Raw genomic sequence first — 19,310 nt, 5'->3', positions numbered from 1 at the left:
GTAACGTGTCCTGCCTTCACAGAAGCAGTGCCTGTGCTGGTGTGGATTTTCATAACAGTTGCTCTGTGTTTCAGAATGTTACTGGGAAAGCAAAGGGAAAACATAGACAACTTTCTCTTGGTTTTGCTTTGTCTTCCTTTTTTATCCCCTGTCAATAGTGATATTGTATCTCCCGTGCTTATTAACATTTAGCTGGCATTTTTTGGAGGTAGGATGCTTAAAGAGTAGGCTAAAGGCTCAATCCTTAATTTAGGTCCTGTCTGAGGCAGTAGGAGCTAAAAGCCATGTGTGCTACAGGAGCCACTCACTGCCTCTCCAGCTCAGAGCTTGTATCACAAATAAAAGCAGTTAGGCTGTAATGGTTTTTAAATAAACACAAATATTCCTCACACTGCAAAATCCAGCCAGAGAATGCTCATTCTGTGTCTAGTGAAAGTCTAATGTCTTACAGGTAAAGCAAGACCAGAGAATCATTGTCTGGAAAGGACTTTTGAAGGTCACCTAGTCCAATACCCCTGCAATGAGCAGGGACATCTCCTTCTCTGGAGGTATTCAAAACCCACCTGGATGCATTCCTTTGTGATCTACTCTAGGTGATCCTGCTCTAGCAGGGGGGGTTGTACTAGATGATCTTTCAAGGTGCCTTCCAACCCTTAACATTCTATGATTCTGTGAAGCAGAGCAGGTTGCTCAGAGCCCCATCTAACCTGACCTGGAAAGTTTCCAGGAATGAGGCATCTACCACCTCTAGGCAACCTGGGCAACTGTTTCACTACCCTCATTGTAAAAACCTCTTCCTTCTATCCAGTCTAAACCTCTTTTAGTTTGAAACCATTAGCCCTTGTGCTGTGGTGAGGTTTTCTTGGCACATGAAACCGGAACAGTATTTGCCTCTTTTGTGTCTTGATTTCTGCCCCCTTTGGCAGATCTCAAAGCCTGCTGCCTTAGGCACAAGTATCTATATTTTGATACTTGATGAATGTATTTGGAAATACATTCCAAACGTTACTCCTTGATATTGAGGAGACTGCAGCACTTGGCTTCTGGAAGGCTGGAGTGTGCATTATGGCCGTGTGCATTATGGCTATGTGCATTATGGCTATGTGCATTATGGCTCTTCAGTCTTTCAAAGAGCCAAGTTGTAACAGGAATACCTCATACAAGATCAGATAAAAGTAATCTGGTTTTGAAGCCCCCTAAATCCTGCTTGTTTAAAGTTCACCCTGAAGTGCTTAGTGCTCATAAGGACTTTCTGCAGACTTAAAATAAAAAATGTTGACAGCTGAGAGCCAAGTGTGGACTTGTTCATATAAATAATATCACTGTGCTGCTGAAGAAGAGCTCAGAACTGGAATGACAAGGCTGGTGCAGGATGAGATTGCACTCTATTGACAGAGCAGGGTGGGGATGCAGGAACTAGGGCTCTCTGGCACAGCCTTTGCTTTCCCAGCTACAACCTCGACTCCAAGTTAAAAATGAAAGGTGAAAATGTAAAACCATAGGTGAGACAGACTGATCCAGATAGAACATCTCCTCTTATCAGACTTCAGTCTTCTGCTGATGAAGAGTGACCTGGAAATGGGGGCGACCACACATACTCTTTCAATTATATCCAACTCCCCATGAGGCTCTCTCCATAATGGAAAAGAATGAGTTAATTAAGCGCACAGTCAAATTAAAATGACGTCAATTCTCTATTTACAAATCTGTGCTCTGAGTGAGGAAAGGATGTGTGCAAGCAGTAGTATTTCATCAGCGATGGTGCAAGATGATGTACTACATCAAGCTATTAATTTGGCTAGGTGCAGAAAGACAGATGAGGGTGGAGGAGAGGAAGACAGTGAGGAGGAGGAGTACTCTGGGTTAATTGTTTCCTATTTGCACATCCTTTTCCCTTTTTAAGCGGGAGTTGGCTCTTGCATTTATTTTCTGCTTTGTAGAGAGGTGTAACTCTTCATGCAATGGGTAATGAAATTCTCACAGATTAAAACATTTTAGTGAGTACCGACTTGTTAGTGTATAAATTAGTAATTGGGGCAACCTGCACACAGCTGTTGCTGTTCATACGATTTCTATAATGAGTCTCATACTGTCTGGTGTCTTCTTTGGACCTTCAATCTCTGCAATCATGCAGCTGTGGATGTTGGTTTAGTGTTTTTGCATGTGTACTTTGCGTGGTGATAAATGAGGAAATGTTGATACAAAGAATGTTGTGGTTCCTTGAAGTTATTTTCCCTCGGCTCTAGTAACTATGAGCAGAAACTGCTTTGCATTGAAGAGTGGTAAATCTAAAGTATTAATGGTGCTTCCTAGGAGATGTGAGTCATGTTGCCAACAACACATCTCCTCCTGAATACCCAAATGCCCCACAGTTGCAGCTGTTGTGTAGTTGCATACCTCTTGTATGAAGTTTTCTCACCCTTGTGCCAAGCCTTTAATTGTGGGATAAATCTGACTGGCAGTGCAGGGTTCTCATGATTGATTTATTTAACATGACTCACAGTAACTCTGCGTACAAAAAGGAGCTGTATGAGAGGGCTAGCAGTCAAGCACACAATTTCTGTCCCATCTTAAGATTTCCTAGTAGTCAAATTATCCAAGTCTTACAGATGACCCCTTTACTTGATTTGTACTGGGATTAAGATCCAACATTGTCCATGATATCAAACCACTTTGGATTTTTTCTGCAATTTGAGGATGAAATCTGCCCTTCTTGCCAGGGTAAAGATCTGTTTCAGTACTTCACTTCTGATGCTTAACAGAAGCAAAGTGCTTCCAAGTGACTGAAGGGAAGATTTTCATGCTCAATAGAGGAAAGAGGCTTTGTCCTCAATTTCACAATGGTACCTAGCCTTTACTTTACTGCAGACTTCATTCTCAAAAACAGTAGAAGTCCTCTGTGAAAGCTGACTTCCTCTCTGGTACTTTTGGTTGTGCATTCTCTTAGTACTAAAGCAAGACCTTGAAAGTCAAGTACAAATCCTTCAATCCAGAGAAGATCTGTCCTCCTATGTATTTGTTGGGGCTCTCCATTCCCCACAGGAAACCCCCTAGTTTCCTGTTTTCTAAGTCTACCAGAGAATTCACTTCATACTGAACTCATTTCACTGGTGACCTGCAGCATAATGTCAAAACTCAAGTCTCACTGCTTTGTCAGCAATGAGTTTGTTTATGAGTTGGGAAGAAGAGATTATTTAGATTCCTTCTTCATTAGTGCTGGAATCTTAAAGTGGGGAAAAAAAAAAAAAACACCAAAGGAAACACACTCTCCAAAAGACATTTGAAGGAACTCAAGTTTGGAAGACACACAAGAAAATTTAGACCAAGAAAGATAAATCACTGAAGTTATCTCAGATTATATTGCTAGGGAAAACAGAAATATTATCCTTCCAATTGTCCTGTTGTTGCAACTGCTGAGACAAAATATGAGCATTGTTGATTGTCATCCTTGATTTTTTCATATGGAGATAGGTCTAATGTTGGCTGTTCTCATGTTTCCTCCTCTCCCCCTGATTCCAGTTACTTGGTTATATTCCCATGGCAAAGAGGCCATTGCAGCTGGAGCCAGCATTTGTTATGGGAGCAGCCCACACAAAGCCCTTCATTCCAGTCCTCCCAGCCATTCCCTTTTCAGAATAGCCCTGTGAGGACTTGGCATACCTTGGCATTAAGCAATCTGCAGGATAAGGGTTCTGCTTGAACTCTTAAGAAACTCTAATTAAGATCTAGCATATGGAATGTAGATTCAGATACACACAATGAATGCTCTATAGTAATGTCACCTTTCTCTTTCAAGGCTGGATTACAGTGGACCTTCAAGGGAGTTTTTTTTCCTGGTGTCTAGGGAGCTCTTCAATCCCTATTATGGTTTGTTTGAATATTCAGCCAACGATACCTATACAGTACAAATAAGTCCCATGTCTGCTTTTGTGGACAATCACCATGAGTGGTAAGAACTATGTTTCTTCTTATTTTTCAGAAGTTTTCTGTTGTTCCCACTTGTCCTTAACTGCTTATAACAGCTCAGACATGCAACAGAGTCTGATCTTTCTAACCAGCAGCAAATTAACTGTGTTTTGTTAGACTTTGGTGATGGTTGGGTTTTTGGTTTGGGGTTTGTTTTGTGTTTTGTTTTTTTTTTCCCCCTCTTGTGGTTTGAAATGATCTTATTTCTCACAAGGTCAGCAAAACTCTGGTTTGGAACATGTCTCACAACACAGCTCTCTGTGCTCCTTGCACATTAACAGTCACTTCACAAAAGCAATATTAGCCTCTTGTGCATTAAAAAAAAAGAATGAAACATTGGCTTCTTGACAGCTAAGGAGATGAAGGGAGATACCAAACATGTGCTACAGTATGCTGCTTGTTTGAGTCTTCCTAAAGAGTGCAGAGGTCTCCTCAGTGGAAAATACCCAACGCTGGAAGGAAATCTGTGGAGGGGTCTTATTTTTGTGGGCAGGGGGAAATGCTACTGGTTACAGAGCTCTGAAGCAAAGTTTGTGCATACACTTCTAAAACACTTATCAAGGATTTTTATGTGATCCCATGTTCAAAATTACAAGCCAGTTTAAGCCACCCTCAGCTCATTTAAGCCATGGCATCACAGTAAAGCTGTGCTGTGAATATTAACAGAATTCTGGTGAGTAGCTATTTAGAACACAGCAGTAGGAGAATGACAGCTGCTTGTCTGTGTAGGAGAGTTATGTACTGGGGTCTTATTTTTTGAAGCCAATTAACAAGAGTGAACATCAGAAAGGAGTCTCATTACTACCTTTAACAGAAAATTAGATGAGTATCTGCAGCCAGTTCATTTAGGTGAAGCAACCTACCTGTTGGAACTCAAATGTCACATGCTGTAATACTGCAGTGGTCTGAACAGAACAGTCTAGCCAAAAGGAAAGAAAAACTGTCTATTCTGTGCAGCTTTGCCAGTATTTTGTATTCTTCCATGGCTTCTGCAGTGCTGAACTGGAGACCTTGGGTGAGGGAGGCATGACCCTTTCTCTTTCTGGGAGTGCTTGTGCAGGTGGCAGCACTGGACTTGTACAGCCTCAGCAGGAATTCAGGACTGCAGCTGTGACAAGCAATTATGGGTAGAAGGAGGAGGCTCTGCAGGTCACATCCTCTTATTGCAAACCCTGTGTACTGGCAGCTAAAAAAAAGCCATAATCCTTCCAAGAGAAACATTGCTGAGAATGTTTAAATGGAAAGCTTAAGAAACATTATTTTCTTCAAAAAACATTAGACTTAAATCTGGGTCCAGAGATGTGGAGGATTTTTTTCACAATGCATCTTCATTCGCATGGGAATGTTTACAAAGACCCTGCTATTTCAAAACTGCTGCCATCTGATCTGTCTCGCTCTTCCCCCAACCCTTACACACCCAGCAAAATGAAAGTAGTTTGGGGAGAGAGGGGAGGGGAGGAGATAATTTAGATTCCATTCACAGAAGGTTAGACAGCGCTATGATACACAAAAAAAAGCTTCCAGCCACTGTTTGTGAAAATACATGCAGAACTCCATAATCACCAGTCAAAAGCGGGAGCACGGAGGCACTGGAAGCAGAAAGAACCTGCAGCAAGAGCTGTCAGGCTGGGAGAGGGTAGAAAAACATTTGGCCTCCCAATAACCCAAAGGCAAGGTAATCCTGTGTGGGATGTGTAAAAAGAAAGTGGTCAGTGGCTATCATTTGGAAGGCAGGCTTCCATAAAGAGGCTGGTCTAGCAGGGCTCCATTGGGCTAACAGGATCTGACATCTTTGAGAAGTTGCACCTTGGGTATCTGAGGGATTTTCCACACCCTGCAGACCTAAATTTTTTTTCTGTGCCTTACTGAGATGCAAAAGAAACACAAGTGAAAACAAACAAACAAACAAAAACAAACAAAAAAACCACACACCAAAAAACCTCCACAAAAAAAACAACAATAACAAAAACCCAAACAAAATCTAGCCCACAATTTAGACATAGTTATCTGATCTAAAAATGCTGTTTGGAAATGTATGCAAGTTTTGATGACAGAGCAGAGCACAAACCACAGAGTTTTAGTGTAACAATTGTAACTCTTTCTCTTCTAGGTTCAGGTTTAGTGGTCGAATTCTTGGTCTTGCTCTGATACATCAGTATTTGCTAGATGCCTTTTTCACAAGACCCTTTTATAAAGCCCTCCTCCGAATGTGAGTAGCCTTTTCTGTCTCCTTTTTATTTGGTTCCTTCCCCGTGGACTGTGCCATTTTGTACCATTGTGACGTTTGATTGTCCAAGCAGACAGGCTGCCATGAAATGCTGTGGTTTTATTCCAGATATTGATAGAGTTCTCACTCCTTTGTTTTGTAATGACTCACAGGATAGGCTATGAATCACTTCATAGCTTAGACTGTAAGACCCATCTCAGAGGTAGCCTGATTGCTGGCAGTCTCCATTTTGAGGAGCTTTACTCTGCTGTATTTCAGACTGTTTTCAGAACTACTGCTCCTCTTCTGGTGGAAACAATGAAAGCTGCCTTTGCTCAGCATGCCTGGAATTTAAGACTTAATGAGTTCAAGGTGCTTCACTTGTCTTCCATTTGAAAACTGTTTTTGAGAAGTCTGATGGGATTTTTTTTTCCCCCACTAAATGTCATACATTCTAGTAGCATGGAGTAAGACATCCAGTCCTAGTGCACCTATATCTTTTAAGTACCTAAAGCCTAACAGAAGCATTTTAATAAGGGTAAGGATGTACTCTGCATGGCCTTTAATACTAATAATGTATGACTGCCAGATTAAATTACTTGTTTAACTTGGTTTAACTTTTACTAAACAGCAAAATTTAGAATGAGGGCATCTTTGTACACAGCCTAATTGATGCAGCTTCCCCTTCCAAGACCTTCGCTTCCTTCAGAACTGACGAGCCATCCAGACTACCTCTGCAGACAGGACACTGCCAAATGCAGCAACTTTCAGCTTTGTTAGTAGAGGCTGTTAATGCAGGATGGCACTTAAACTATAGCACAACTGTAGTTGCTTGCTTCTGACTTCATGTGGATCCAAGGACAGAAGCAGGCAAGGGAAAGCATGGTATCTAGTGAATAGCCCCAGTGTCCTGTTTCACTGAAGAAAAGTTTAAGAAGATAGGAAGAATGGCAGAAATCACTGCCACAGCCTTAAGTGTCATTAGCAGGTGTTCAAAGGTGGGAGTAGTAACTGTTCAAGACAGCAAGGGGCAATTGGCCTTGTAAAAGAAAGACCAGGCTAGGGAAAACAGGGCAAAAGGTAAGCAGATGTTTTCGTGGTAAGCAGGATGTTGGACAGACCTCAGCACCAAGAAGAGACAAGGGAGGTGGCAGTGTAGTTACTTTGCAAAAAGGATGTGAGTTGCTCCTTATAAAAACTCAGCATTTCTTTTATGGTTTGGACTTTTTGTCTCTTCAATTTGTGTATTTTCATCATCCCAAAATACTGTTCAGGGCAAACATGGGACAGTTCACTATAAGCTTAAAAAGCAGCATGTCTTCAAGTTAATAAGTTCTGGGACTGTGTCCCCTACAGTAACTGCTGTTACTATGCAAGTAAACAGAAATTTGAAGTAGTGCTGCCTTTATTCTCTTTGTTTCCCTCTTGGCTTCCCATTCCCAGCCTGTTTTCAGGACTGTCCTATCTGAGTTCAGTTACTGAGCACATGCTGCTGTCCTCATCTGTATTTGTGTGTTTTCTTTTTGTTTATGTTAGACTCTGTGACCTCAGTGACCTGGAATATCTGGATGAGGAGTTTCACCAGAGTTTGCAGTGGATGAAAGACAATGATATACACGATATCCTAGATCTCACATTTACTGTAAATGAAGAAGTTTTTGGTCAGGTACACAAGACTCTTCATTTAATTTCCTTTGTGTCTTCTGATGCTAGATAAACATTTGTTTGGACAGAAGAATGATTGTCATTCCATGCTGATTTCAAGTTGTTTTCACAAAAGTCTGGTTGCATTGAACTCTAAGGAGGAATTACTATTTGTAACTGGCCAAGCATGTCTTCCTGGTTGAGGAGATTTTCTGGAGACTTATCTGAAATACCAACATTTTGGATTGGTCTGCTGGAGGTCATTCACCTGAATTTAATTGCAGCAGAGTTAGCACTCAGAACTATTACAACATCCTTGTTATGATACTATTTAGAAGATTTCAATCCTGTAGTTGCTGTAAAGGTTGTTTCTTCTCAGTTTGTTCCTCATATGAAATAAGGAATTTCTTCAGACTACATGGATTTTAAATATGATTTTATTTAAAAAAAATTTTGTTTATTCCAGGTTGTTATAGTCAGACTTGGACAGTGCTCTTGAGAGATTAGTTCAACTTAAATTCCAGTTAATCAGATTCTTTTTTTGTCCTTAAATTACTGTGTTGTCATTTGGTTGTCTTTTTTCCTAAGATCACAGAACGGGAGCTAAAGCCAGGAGGTGCCAACATCCCAGTCACTGAAAAGAACAAGAAAGAATACATAGAAAGAATGGTGAAATGGAGAATTGAGAGAGGAGTTGTACAACAAACAGAAAGTTTAGTTCGTGGTTTCTATGAGGTACAAAACACCAAAATGAAATTTACTTTCTTCCTTTATCCTCCCCAAATAACTTGCCTCCTCATACACGTTTCCCAGATGCAGAGTCCCATAAAGCAGAGACATGTATAATGATGCAGTGATACAAATAGGTTGCTTACTGAAGTGACCCATCTGGTTCTTTCATGGGGTTTTGTGCAGGTGCTGTGCTCAGTGTAATGTGGCAGTCTGAGTGAGGTAATTCTCTTACCTGTTTTAATATGGACAGTGAGATTGAATGTATTGATCTTAATTTGCCCTGAAATAATTCTATATTGTTTGCCAATAAAATTCTCTCCCTATCACTGTTATCCTCTAATGAAATTGAATGGAACTGCCGTCCAAAAGAAAGTCCTTTCATCTGCCTTTAAAAAGGAAAAAGCTGTTAATTATTTCCATTCATGAGGGAAATACACCTGATAAATGCTTAGTAGCTGACAAACCTTTCACAGGGAGTCAAAAACCAATACATGAGAGCTGTTGCTCTGGATTTTATTTCCTTGCACAGGTAGTTGACGCAAGGCTCGTGTCGGTGTTTGATGCCAGAGAACTGGAACTGGTTATAGCTGGAACAGCAGAAATTGACTTGAGCGACTGGAGAAATAACACAGAGTATAGAGGAGGTAACCTGAATTTGGACTTGTTCACTGACAGAGTTGGGGCCTGGAATTACCCACTTTCAGAGGCACTAAAGGACCATCCCATGAGATGCATCTGTAGTAACTTCCAAATGTCTGTAGTTCTGTTTGTCTTAGGAGAAGGTAATTTATCCATTTTAGTTTGCCTCATGCCTTCCCCACCCAGCTCTTCACTTCTGTTCATGGCTGGACAGCATAGCAGAGGAGCCTTCTCCAGGGAAAATACTGTGCTCCCCTCCACACTAGTGGAGAACCACCCAGACACTGGATCCAAATGGAGATAGTAACCATCCTTAGGAGGATCTGCCTCTTTTCTACCCTCAAAGATGACAGGAGATTAGAAGTGATTCCAGTAAGTGGCTGGTGGTTAAGATCATTCAGGAGCAATGGGAGATTTGGCAACTGCTTTGGGAGATGGCTGCAGTATTGTTTATAGCTTTAGCTAGATAACACAGCATTGGAATATTTTAGGAATTGGCATTCCTGTTGATGATGGATCAGTAGAAGAAGTGCTTGCAAAAGAGACTACAATCCTTTTTCTTGGAGCAAATACTTTGCAGCCTTTAAGATTTTAAAGCATTTTAGGAGTATTCTCCTCCTCTCACCTCTTGCCTTTTGCTGCAGTCAGCTAAGAAATATAGCATTACTGTGTTTAGGATTGAAGCAGCAAAATCTTCCTAACTCTTCTCTCAACCACTTGGTACCACCTGAAGGTATAAAGGCTCTGTTTGCTTTAACAGGTTATCACGACAATCACATTGTGATTCGGTGGTTCTGGGCTGCTGTGGAAAGGTTCAACAATGAACAACGGCTGAGACTTTTACAGGTATGAAGCCAGCTGATCTGTGCATACAAACTACATCATTAAAATTCAGTGCTAAACCAATCCTATCCAGGCTTATTACATCCCAAAATGATGGTGATGATGTTGGCTAGTGGGAATAACCTGACTGTGTGCAGAGGCCAGCTGCAATCATTTTGAGTGACTCAAGCTCACAGCTATTTTTATAGAGTTGTAAGTTTAAAAATACATTTAAGGTACAGTATCTGCTGTCAATAATCCTTTACTGTTATTTGATTAAAAGTACAGTAAGACTAGCCAAGAAAGAAAAAGAAAACCTTGCAATTGGTTGTATCATTAGGTAGAAATTCTAGTGGCATTTGTACAGATCAGGAAGGAGACAGCTTAGATGGATATTAAAGTGCCTCAAATGAGAAAATGATTATGAAACCCCCAAAGCTGGTCCAAGTCCATTTTCACTAAGTCAGGCTGCAGACTCCTGCTGCTGAAGGACTAAAACCCTCTCAGTAGAAGAACATCTGCTCAGCAGACAGCATTTCAGCCAATGTTACTGGGCATTCTACCTCACTTTCACCATCCAGTTCTTTTCTGCATACTATAGTACTAAATGTAGTAATTAGCAATGGTTTCTAAAGACACTGAAATCTACCTGGCCAAAAAGGCAGATGATGAAGCCATTATCACACATGGTTACTTTCTTATTTGTTTATCTTAATATAGAATAAGGACGGCAGCGAAAAGCTCACTTAATTTAAGTAGCTTGATATTTATAGCTTTTTACTCTACAGTTTTCATGTAGCATAATTACTCTTTCAAGGAGAAACCTTTGAAGGAAATGAATCTGATAAGTTTCCTTTTCTGGAACCTATCAGGAAATGGTCTGTTTTCCCTCATCCTCCATTTCAAGAAGCATTTATCCCTCATGCCTCACAAATTTCCTTGTTTTGCTGATGTTTTTAGATAAGGACTCCAGCAGGTATGCTGCTGGAAGTGAATTTCTGAGCCACACCTTCTGTGTGCCCTGTATCCCTGATGTGTTATTTGTGCTGGCAGTTTGTTACAGGCACGTCCAGCATCCCTTATGAAGGATTTGCCTCTCTGCGGGGAAGCAATGGTCCCAGAAGGTTCTGCGTAGAGAAGTGGGGCAAGATCACTGCTCTTCCAAGGTACAGCTGTGTTAGAGATGCTTGAAAATTTCAGTTACTAGGTTAACAGAAGAGCTGTATGAGAAACAGAAGTTTAAACTGAATATGCAGATAGGTTATACTTTCCTTTTCCCCGTTCCTTTCCTCATTCCAGTGCCTGCAGCATCCGTTTTTCATTGAACTCCATTTGCTCTCACAAGAGAGCACTGTAATGTGCCTGACATCTTTCTCATAGAAAGTTATGTAAGAACAGTAACTCCTGTATTTGACTTTGTTATTTGATCAAACATGCAGGTATTTACTTCCTGAACATGCAGTTCATCACTAGGAGCAAAAATCAATTAGAATTACAACTAAATGGCACTTGTGACTGTGAGAGAATGCTAGTATCAGGATTTTTGCATTAGAGAGACACAGCTTTCATAGTGTAGTTTAGTGATGTGTCACATGAGGAGTGTTAACAGACACAGAAGAGACAAGCTGTGAACTGCAGAAGAGCTGTATTTTGAGGAAGGTATCATTTGCCTGAAGAGGCAGCACAGGGCCTAGAAAAGGTGAAGATTTCCAGATAGATTCTATTGAAATAGAGAGGAGGGTAAAGGAGCAGTCAGAGTCCAAGACAGGAAAGCAGGCCTCTACAAGCCTTTACAGGCAAGAGGCAGTATTCAATTGGATAATGGCAGGTTTAGAGGAGGAGAGTGAGAAGATTAAAAAAAGAAAAATTTGCTCTCCTAACTTTTCCATTTTTGTAAAGTCAGGAGAAAGAATTGTTTGCAGAGCTCCGTGGAAACAATACCAACACTAGACTCGTGCGTCACTCATGTTTCTAAACACAGAGTATGGACACTTCACTGACAAAAAATTACAGGTGCTAGTCTTCATTGTGATCATGCTGGTCATCTTCTAGAAGATTTCCTTTTGGCCACCTTTATAATTCTGTAGCCTCTAGGAGTTAACGTAGTAAGACACAGGTTAGTGTGTGGGGTGTGTGTGAACTAACTGTACTTAACTAGATCTCAGCCTTAGCTTGTTGCTTATATATACACCCTGTAGCAATGGTTTGGGGCCAGGATAAGCCATGGAGGAAATTCAACCCTAATCACAGCCCATTCCTCAAAAAGGATTCTTCAGGAATAACTTGTGTTCACAGTGTCTTCTTAGACACAGGGTGGCTGTTGGACACACAGACAGTTTCCCTGACCGACAACACTTAGCTTTCTCCTTCAGCATAATGTCAGAGGCAGAGATGTCTCTTGGGATGGCTTCTGAAATGGTAAAGGATGCTGAAGTGACACTGAAATCCGCAGGCACAACAAGTAGGCTTTAAAAATTACATCTTTCTGTACAGCATACAATAGAAATGAGAGCTGGGCAGCTGAGGATTGATCACAATCAAATTCTGAAAGCTGTTATTTCAAATAAATAGTATCTTTTGGGGACCTGCTGGGCCTCCTGTATAGTTTGGTTGTGACTGGCCTATAGACTGGCTTTGATTCAGTTTAAAAAGAGAAGCCTTTCATTTTTAAATAATAAATTTTAACTTCCAAATACAAGATTTTATTTAGTTTTTAAAAAAGTTTAAGTAAGAAAAGAGATGGTGGGAGTCTTTCCACATATTCTTGAATATTGAAATTCCTTGTGCCAACAAGCACAGCTTGTAGCATGGAAAAGGTCATGACATGCCAGAGCAGAAAAATCAGAATTTCCTCTGAGAAGGTTATGTGGAGCCTTGGTTGCAACAAGCTGCATAACAAAACTGCTTCCTCTGGTGCAACGCGGAGAAATGTGCCTTGGATCTTTGTTACTATAGAGTGCTCAGACAGTGTGAGAGGAAACCGAATCCTTAGGAGAATGTATTGTGCTCTTGAAGTTTCATTGAAGGTTCCCTTGGTTTTGTTTTGTCTCTGTGGATAGTTTTTAACATACAAGAGTGAGAATTACAATAATGAACAACACACTTGTTCTGGTAAAACAAAAGCAACTATGTATGACAAACATCTCCAGTTGTCATGAGCTGGCAGTTCCTGGCATTCATACACGGGGAATCTTGGTCTCATAAACAGTAAACGAGCCTCCATGTTTATGCTTGAAAGAGCTAAGCCCTGAGCAGCAAGCAGGATTTGCATTCTTACATGTCTAGTTCTAGTGTAGCTTCAGCCTGCACCTTGTCAGTTTCAAAGATTTGCTGTGCAGACACCAGGTAGCGCTGGCTTGGAGGTGAGGAATCACTAACTACAAGCCCAAGCAGCAAACTTCTGAGGAGGTCTGCAGACCTACCTTGCACATGTGAACACACGTCTGGGTCTGCTGAGAATGCTGCCCCTGTGGACTCTGTAACTGATTCTCAGGTAACAAAAGCAGTTGTGTTGAAGCACCCTCACTCATAGCAGTTACACTTTGCAAAATGCCCTTTTGATTTTATTGGGCGGCACAAGCTAGGACTCAACCAGTTAGTGGCCCTCATATCTCATCCTCTTTTTAAAAAGAAACTATTGCACTGCTGGTAACACAAAACACCTGTTCCCATTACTTCTTCCTGATCTTGAGACAGGGAAGACAACTAATCCAGTTATGGAGGTGTATAATTGTGGTCTGAGCAGCTGTGAATATAACACTCAGGTATTCACTAGGTGTTTACCTAATTCCTACTGTTCCGACTGCTGTGCAACCAGGTCTGCTGAAGCAAAGCAGAAAGATTTCTGTGAGGTGCATGTCAGGTTGCCTAGCTTGTACCACTCTAGCATACAAAAAGCCCTGAAAGGACAATTACTACCAGTTTAGCTTAATTATTGCTATCCCTGATGCCTCTTCCTTCTTTCACACTGTGGTAGAAATGGCACTAAGTCAGGAGAGGGACTGTTTGTCTTCCAGTTCATTCACATGCTGAGAATTTGGTTCCTTGTTCATCACTGCATGTTGTGTATTAGGAGTATCTGATGATTTACACGCAAATAGTATTTGTGTCTCACTGCTGGATTTTAACCCAAAATAACTCTATTTTATTACTGTAATCAAATGAAGAGGAAATTGACTAGCAGTCTAGATTGCAGGAACCAATATGATTTTTCAGGTTGTCATAAAATGTGAGTCCAAGAAGATGAACACTCAGTGCCCATGTGGTGTGAAATGTTGGAATGGCAAAATACTGTTCAGAGGGAAAAAACCTTTCTTCCTGAGCTGCTTGTAAGGCTGCCTCTGAGGCTGAGAGAAGAGTGGATTCCCTCAGAGGACAGAGATTGTAGCTTTTTGTCTTTTCTAATGACTTGGCTTTCCAAAGTAGGTGATTGCATTTTCAAAACTGCCCTCAAAATTAAGATAAAGCTCAGTTCTCTTAATAAATGTAAACAATGTGCTGTCTTCCAAGTAAACCAGTTTGTAAGGAATCCCTTGCTAATTATATAGCATGTCTTTCACAGTTTGTGGTTTTGCAACCCACATAGCATGATCCATAGTTCTAATGAGTGGCTCTCAGCCCCATGCAGCAGAAGCATGTGGTTAGGCTGTTGATTGCCCAAGACTCTTCCATACTCTATACTGAGCTCAAAGGATCACTGAGCTCCAGTTACCCATTTGCTGCTTGGTCTAAATAATCTTCCTTCAAAAGGAGAATTACTACTTTTTATGGAGTTTTACTGTAATCTGTAGGAAATGCAGCAATTAAATCTCTTCAGCCCTTCCACTGATGTGATGTTCCACATTTACACTTAATACCAATGAAGGGTAAGTCACTTAACTCTGAAATGTGTTTTACTGCAAATGAACAGAAATTAGCCAAAATACAAACAGGTTTTCATCCTCTACAATTGGTCAGAATAGAGGTTTTGGTACAAAGCTTCAGAGCAGGAAGGATGCTTCTCCCAGCTTCTCTCATCATTTCCCCCTCAAGCACCCCTCACATTAATAGGTATGCAAAGGCGTAACTAGAGCAAGTTCAGCTACAATAATGTTTTACAAAGTGTTATTCATAGCCTGCCCTGAGGCCAGGAAATTATGTCCATTATTCTACTATGAAGAGAAACCTTTATTAGCACCATTTTTATTCCCTGAAAGAGGTTTTGAAAGTCACTTCTAAGTGTGTCCAAAAAAATGAAATAGATGGACTTCAGAAATGGAGAAATAACTGACGTGGATGACCTCTGAAGAAGGCAGGGTGGAGTGCTGGAGGCACAGTGCAGTTCAGTGCAGTTACAAGAGGTACCATTCTAAAGGTCATTGGCTTACAGGGCCAGGTGTGTACAAAGAGTAAATCAGCACAAGCAGCAGCCTCCCAAGAACACAGTCCCCATACCAAGCAAATGCAGAAGGAAGAGCATCCAGTTTGTCTGTCCTTTACTTGCTGTGGGATTGTTTCCTCTATAGTTAAGGTGTTCGTTAACAGTTTGTCAGATCTAAGACCTCACACATATGCAATGCACCGAAATGCCTTGTTTCTGATCACAAACAGAGTATTCAAGTGGCAGCAGCACAAAACAAATACAGTTCTCGGAAGAACCACTTAAAGCCAGGATTGCAGAGCAGAGACTATTGGAATGGTACCATGTGCTGTCGTTCTTTTCTTGTGCACGTTTAATGGACAAAATCTATCTGGTGCCTTGTGGGCTGCCACTGTGCTTCTAAAGACCTTCAGAAATGCTGCGTATTGTCTGATTTTAATTAGAAAAAGTAGATTAGACCTCACTCCCTGTTCTATTGGAAAATGTCATTTGGCAGAACAAAGTCTTCTGAAAGAATGCGACCTGCCCATCTCTACACAAGCACACACCAGTCTCTGTTCTCTTTTGAACTTCTCAAACACTGCACTTCTTCACCTTCTCACTTTTTATTTTTCTCCCCTCAGGGCTCACACTTGTTTCAATCGCCTGGACCTTCCCCCTTATCCATCATTCTCTATGTTATATGAAAAACTGTTGACAGCAGTTGAAGAGACAAGTACTTTTGGACTTGAGTGATACACAAACCACAGTGTCCAGCAGATTGGACTTTGGTGGATCTGACTTCTCAAGAAATGAATGAACCTGATGGATTTCCTGGCAGAAAATTGTTTCACGGTGCAATTCAAATAACATGGTTCAATGAAAGAGCTCATGAAGCAATTCAAACAGCATTGTGGTAGTGACAGAATTCTCTACAGCCAAACTAGTGTGTGCCTGATGAACAGGGAAACCCAAGTCTTGCAATCCATGTCTTTTCAGGACAGCCAGGCTTCTTAGGTTGATGTTCAGAGCAAACAAGGAGCGTGACCCCATGTTGTGATTAACCTGGCTACTGCAATACTGACACATACACAAAAACTGGATTTCATCCAAGTGGCCCAACAGAAAGTTCAAGTCAAAATGTGCAATCACTCAGCCCCATACCTCCCCAGTCAATTGTCAGAAACCTATACAGCAAACCTTTTAAATTTCTTTTTTTCACTCATGAAGGTACATGACTTTATACCCTGTGTTACTATAATATATCCAGTACTTCCTTTACCTAAGACTACGAGTGCCTGCATGGTGTGCCCTACAGAGCTCCAGTGCCTGGGGCAGAAGTGAATTGGAAGGAGAGTCAGCAACAGAGTATGTAACAACAAACAAAGGCCTGCATTTAAGGAGGTTTGTGGAATTGTGTTTGCCAGTGGTGTGTATGACAAAAGATGAGCTGTTACCATGAACTTACTCACTTATAAGACTGATTTTATGCTTTATACTGCATGGAAACTATTTTAAGAAGAAACTAGCATATCAGGAAAAAGCCCACAAACAGTGACTTCTGTTTATTTTTATAGGTTCCTTATATTCTGTTTCTTAGAGTGTAAACAGGAAATGAGCAAACTAAACCACTCTTTCTGTTCTTTTCACTTTCCATGCTTGGACAGACATTCTGCTAATGTTTATTCTTCAAGCACTCTCCAGGGAAAAAAATGCCTTTTATTTTTATAAGAGTAAAAAGAACTCCCCGAAATCTTTTTGCACTGAATGTACCAAAGTTGAAGGGACATCATGATCTGACTGATAGCAATTCACATCACTCTCGAGAATCTATAACAGCTCTTAGGAACCAGGCTTTCTTCACAGTGCCATGTCTGTAGCTAGCAGGACTGCACACATAAGTAATAATTTTGTAATATTATCTGTGATATTGTAATATGCATTTATTTTAAATGCATTGGGGTCATTTTTCATGCACTGGGTAACTTAAGGCAGCGGAGTTTAATACAGATATTTCGTACGCTCCCCACACCTTTTTATTTGTACAGCACCATAAAACACAGGCTCCTTGGGAAACCGTCAGTCACCTACCTTGAGGTGAGCCACTGGTCATAGCACCACTGTCCCCTGTAAGCGAACACCTACAAGATGTAAGCTGTTCATAGTGTCTGAGCTTGGATTTTCACTAGTGAATAGTTTTCTTATCAAACATTATTTGAATGATTTTTTACAGCATAGCAAACGCTGCATGGGCACTGATTTTGTTACACTTAATTTTGCCAAAGTACACGAGGCTTGCTCGCGTCTATTTTTTGGTACTTTCCTCTAGCTGGCCTCATGGAACACGTCGGTGCAGCTGTGCCCCGTTTCATGTACAGCTGCTGTCATACAGCACATCCACCAGCTTTTAAAATTCCAGGAAGTTGCAGTTGTGTACTGGATGATGAGGACATGGATCCCATGTTGTGCCAGCCCTCCTCTTGAGAGCACCGAAGCACAGCGAGCCCTGTTTGTTGGGAAAAGTAGCTTTGAAGTCATGTTCTAACTTTGGAGACTCTTGAAAGGGCATCTCAGGGAGGTGTGCTGCATGTTCTTGCAGGAGTGAGCATCTGTGAAGATGTGGTCAGCACAGACTGCCACACCACACCCTCCAAGGCAGAAGGCAGGTGCAGCTGTGCTGGTGGCAGTAAGACTGAGAAAATCCTTTGGGCTTGCTGAGAAAGTGTTAGCTGTGCCAAGAAAAGCCCACCTGCCAGACCAGAGGGAAAGCACTCTCTTGGTTCAAGAGCAGGTGAGCTTCTGCATGATGCCTGGACTCGCTTATGTAACATAGGTTTTCTTAGGCTACTTCTGGCTGCTATGAAGTAGCACAGAGAAATCCAGGCACACCACCCTCTTTTTACATGTGTATTTATCAGCCTTTGCTAGGTTTGCATGTCACAGACTCCAACACACATCTCTTCTCAGAACATGAATGAGCAGTAGGCAAAGCTGACTTCTCATCAGGTCACTCCAGCATGGCTCATGTTCCATGTGATCCACCTACTGAGTAGCTCAAACTCTGGCACTTGAAGCAGAATGCAACTTTGGATTGGCTGAAGGACTGCAGAAATCTGATTTTACTATACTGTGTTATTTGTGGTCTAAAAAGGAGATTTCCCAGGTGGAAACTGTATCTACAAGTTCTGAACCAGAAACTCTTCGGAATGAAAAGTTTAAATATTTGGGACAAAGGAAGTTTCTACTAGTCTGCCTTTTAAGTTATGCTTTTGTACAAAACTAAAACAATAAATGCATCTTGTCAATTTTTATTTAACTATCTCTACTGCACACATTTTTTTCTGTATTTATGCATGTAAACATAACTGGTGTCAGTCATGTTGAGCTGGAATCCTCTAAAGATGTGACAGAGTCACTAGGTGGGGCAGCTGTAAGTTCACAACAAGATAAAAAGTCAAAACCTTGTATCATCAGGACCAAGAGAGATGGAGGGAGAAACTGTTGCTTCCCCATTTGCTGCCACCATCACATTGGAGGTACCAGAAAAAAAGCTGTTTAAAAATTATGAGGAGTTAGGTGCCCAAGTGTGGCTACCTGTGGTGCCTCAAGCACTTGGCTGATGGCTCTTTGGAGTGCTGCAAGCAATGTTTCTCTGAGAGATTAGCAGGGAGGGAAGCCAGAGCTTTTCTCTTACTGCTTGGAATATTCTCCCTTCAGTGTGCGAAGCTGTTCTACTTAAACATACCCCAAGTGAAAGCAAACTTCCGTGTACTGCAGATGACTGCAACAGGCAGGCTTGGTACTTTTGCTTATGGCATGCTGTGGCAGCCATGAGGGTCAAGATAGAGACTGAGAACTCCTCAGAGCTCTTCTAGATCATGCTGAAGGAGCTTTGCATCTAGGGAAGTAAAACCAGCAAACCTCAAGTAGAAAAAAGTTTCCCTTCAGCTACAGTGTGACAGA

General features: G+C 41.2%; 1 protein-coding gene across 2 annotated transcripts in view; it reads left to right on the top strand.

Annotated features, from left to right (window-relative positions):
* The window catches only part of HECW2 (HECT, C2 and WW domain containing E3 ubiquitin protein ligase 2), a 159,998-nt gene extending 141,335 nt beyond the window's left edge, over positions 1-18,663 (top strand). For both annotated transcript variants that reach the window (XM_068137985.1, XM_068137986.1), the window contains 8 exons: positions 3,797-3,949; positions 6,077-6,175; positions 7,709-7,838; positions 8,405-8,551; positions 9,078-9,192; positions 9,948-10,033; positions 11,063-11,175; positions 15,992-18,663. In XM_068137985.1, the coding sequence (XP_067994086.1) occupies positions 3,797-3,949; positions 6,077-6,175; positions 7,709-7,838; positions 8,405-8,551; positions 9,078-9,192; positions 9,948-10,033; positions 11,063-11,175; positions 15,992-16,103 (955 nt within the window). In that variant the 3' untranslated portion in view covers positions 16,104-18,663. The remainder of the gene's footprint in view (positions 1-3,796; positions 3,950-6,076; positions 6,176-7,708; positions 7,839-8,404; positions 8,552-9,077; positions 9,193-9,947; positions 10,034-11,062; positions 11,176-15,991) is intronic.
* The last annotated feature ends 647 nt before the right edge of the window (positions 18,664-19,310 follow it).

This window comes from Melanerpes formicivorus, unplaced genomic scaffold, assembly GCF_026170545.1.
Source record: "Melanerpes formicivorus ecotype bairdi unplaced genomic scaffold, bMelFor1.0.p_v2 SCAF_5, whole genome shotgun sequence".
Classification (NCBI taxonomy): domain Eukaryota; kingdom Metazoa; phylum Chordata; class Aves; order Piciformes; family Picidae; genus Melanerpes; species Melanerpes formicivorus.
Note: the sequence above shows the minus strand (reverse complement) of the source record. Positions and strands in the feature narration are given on the sequence as shown.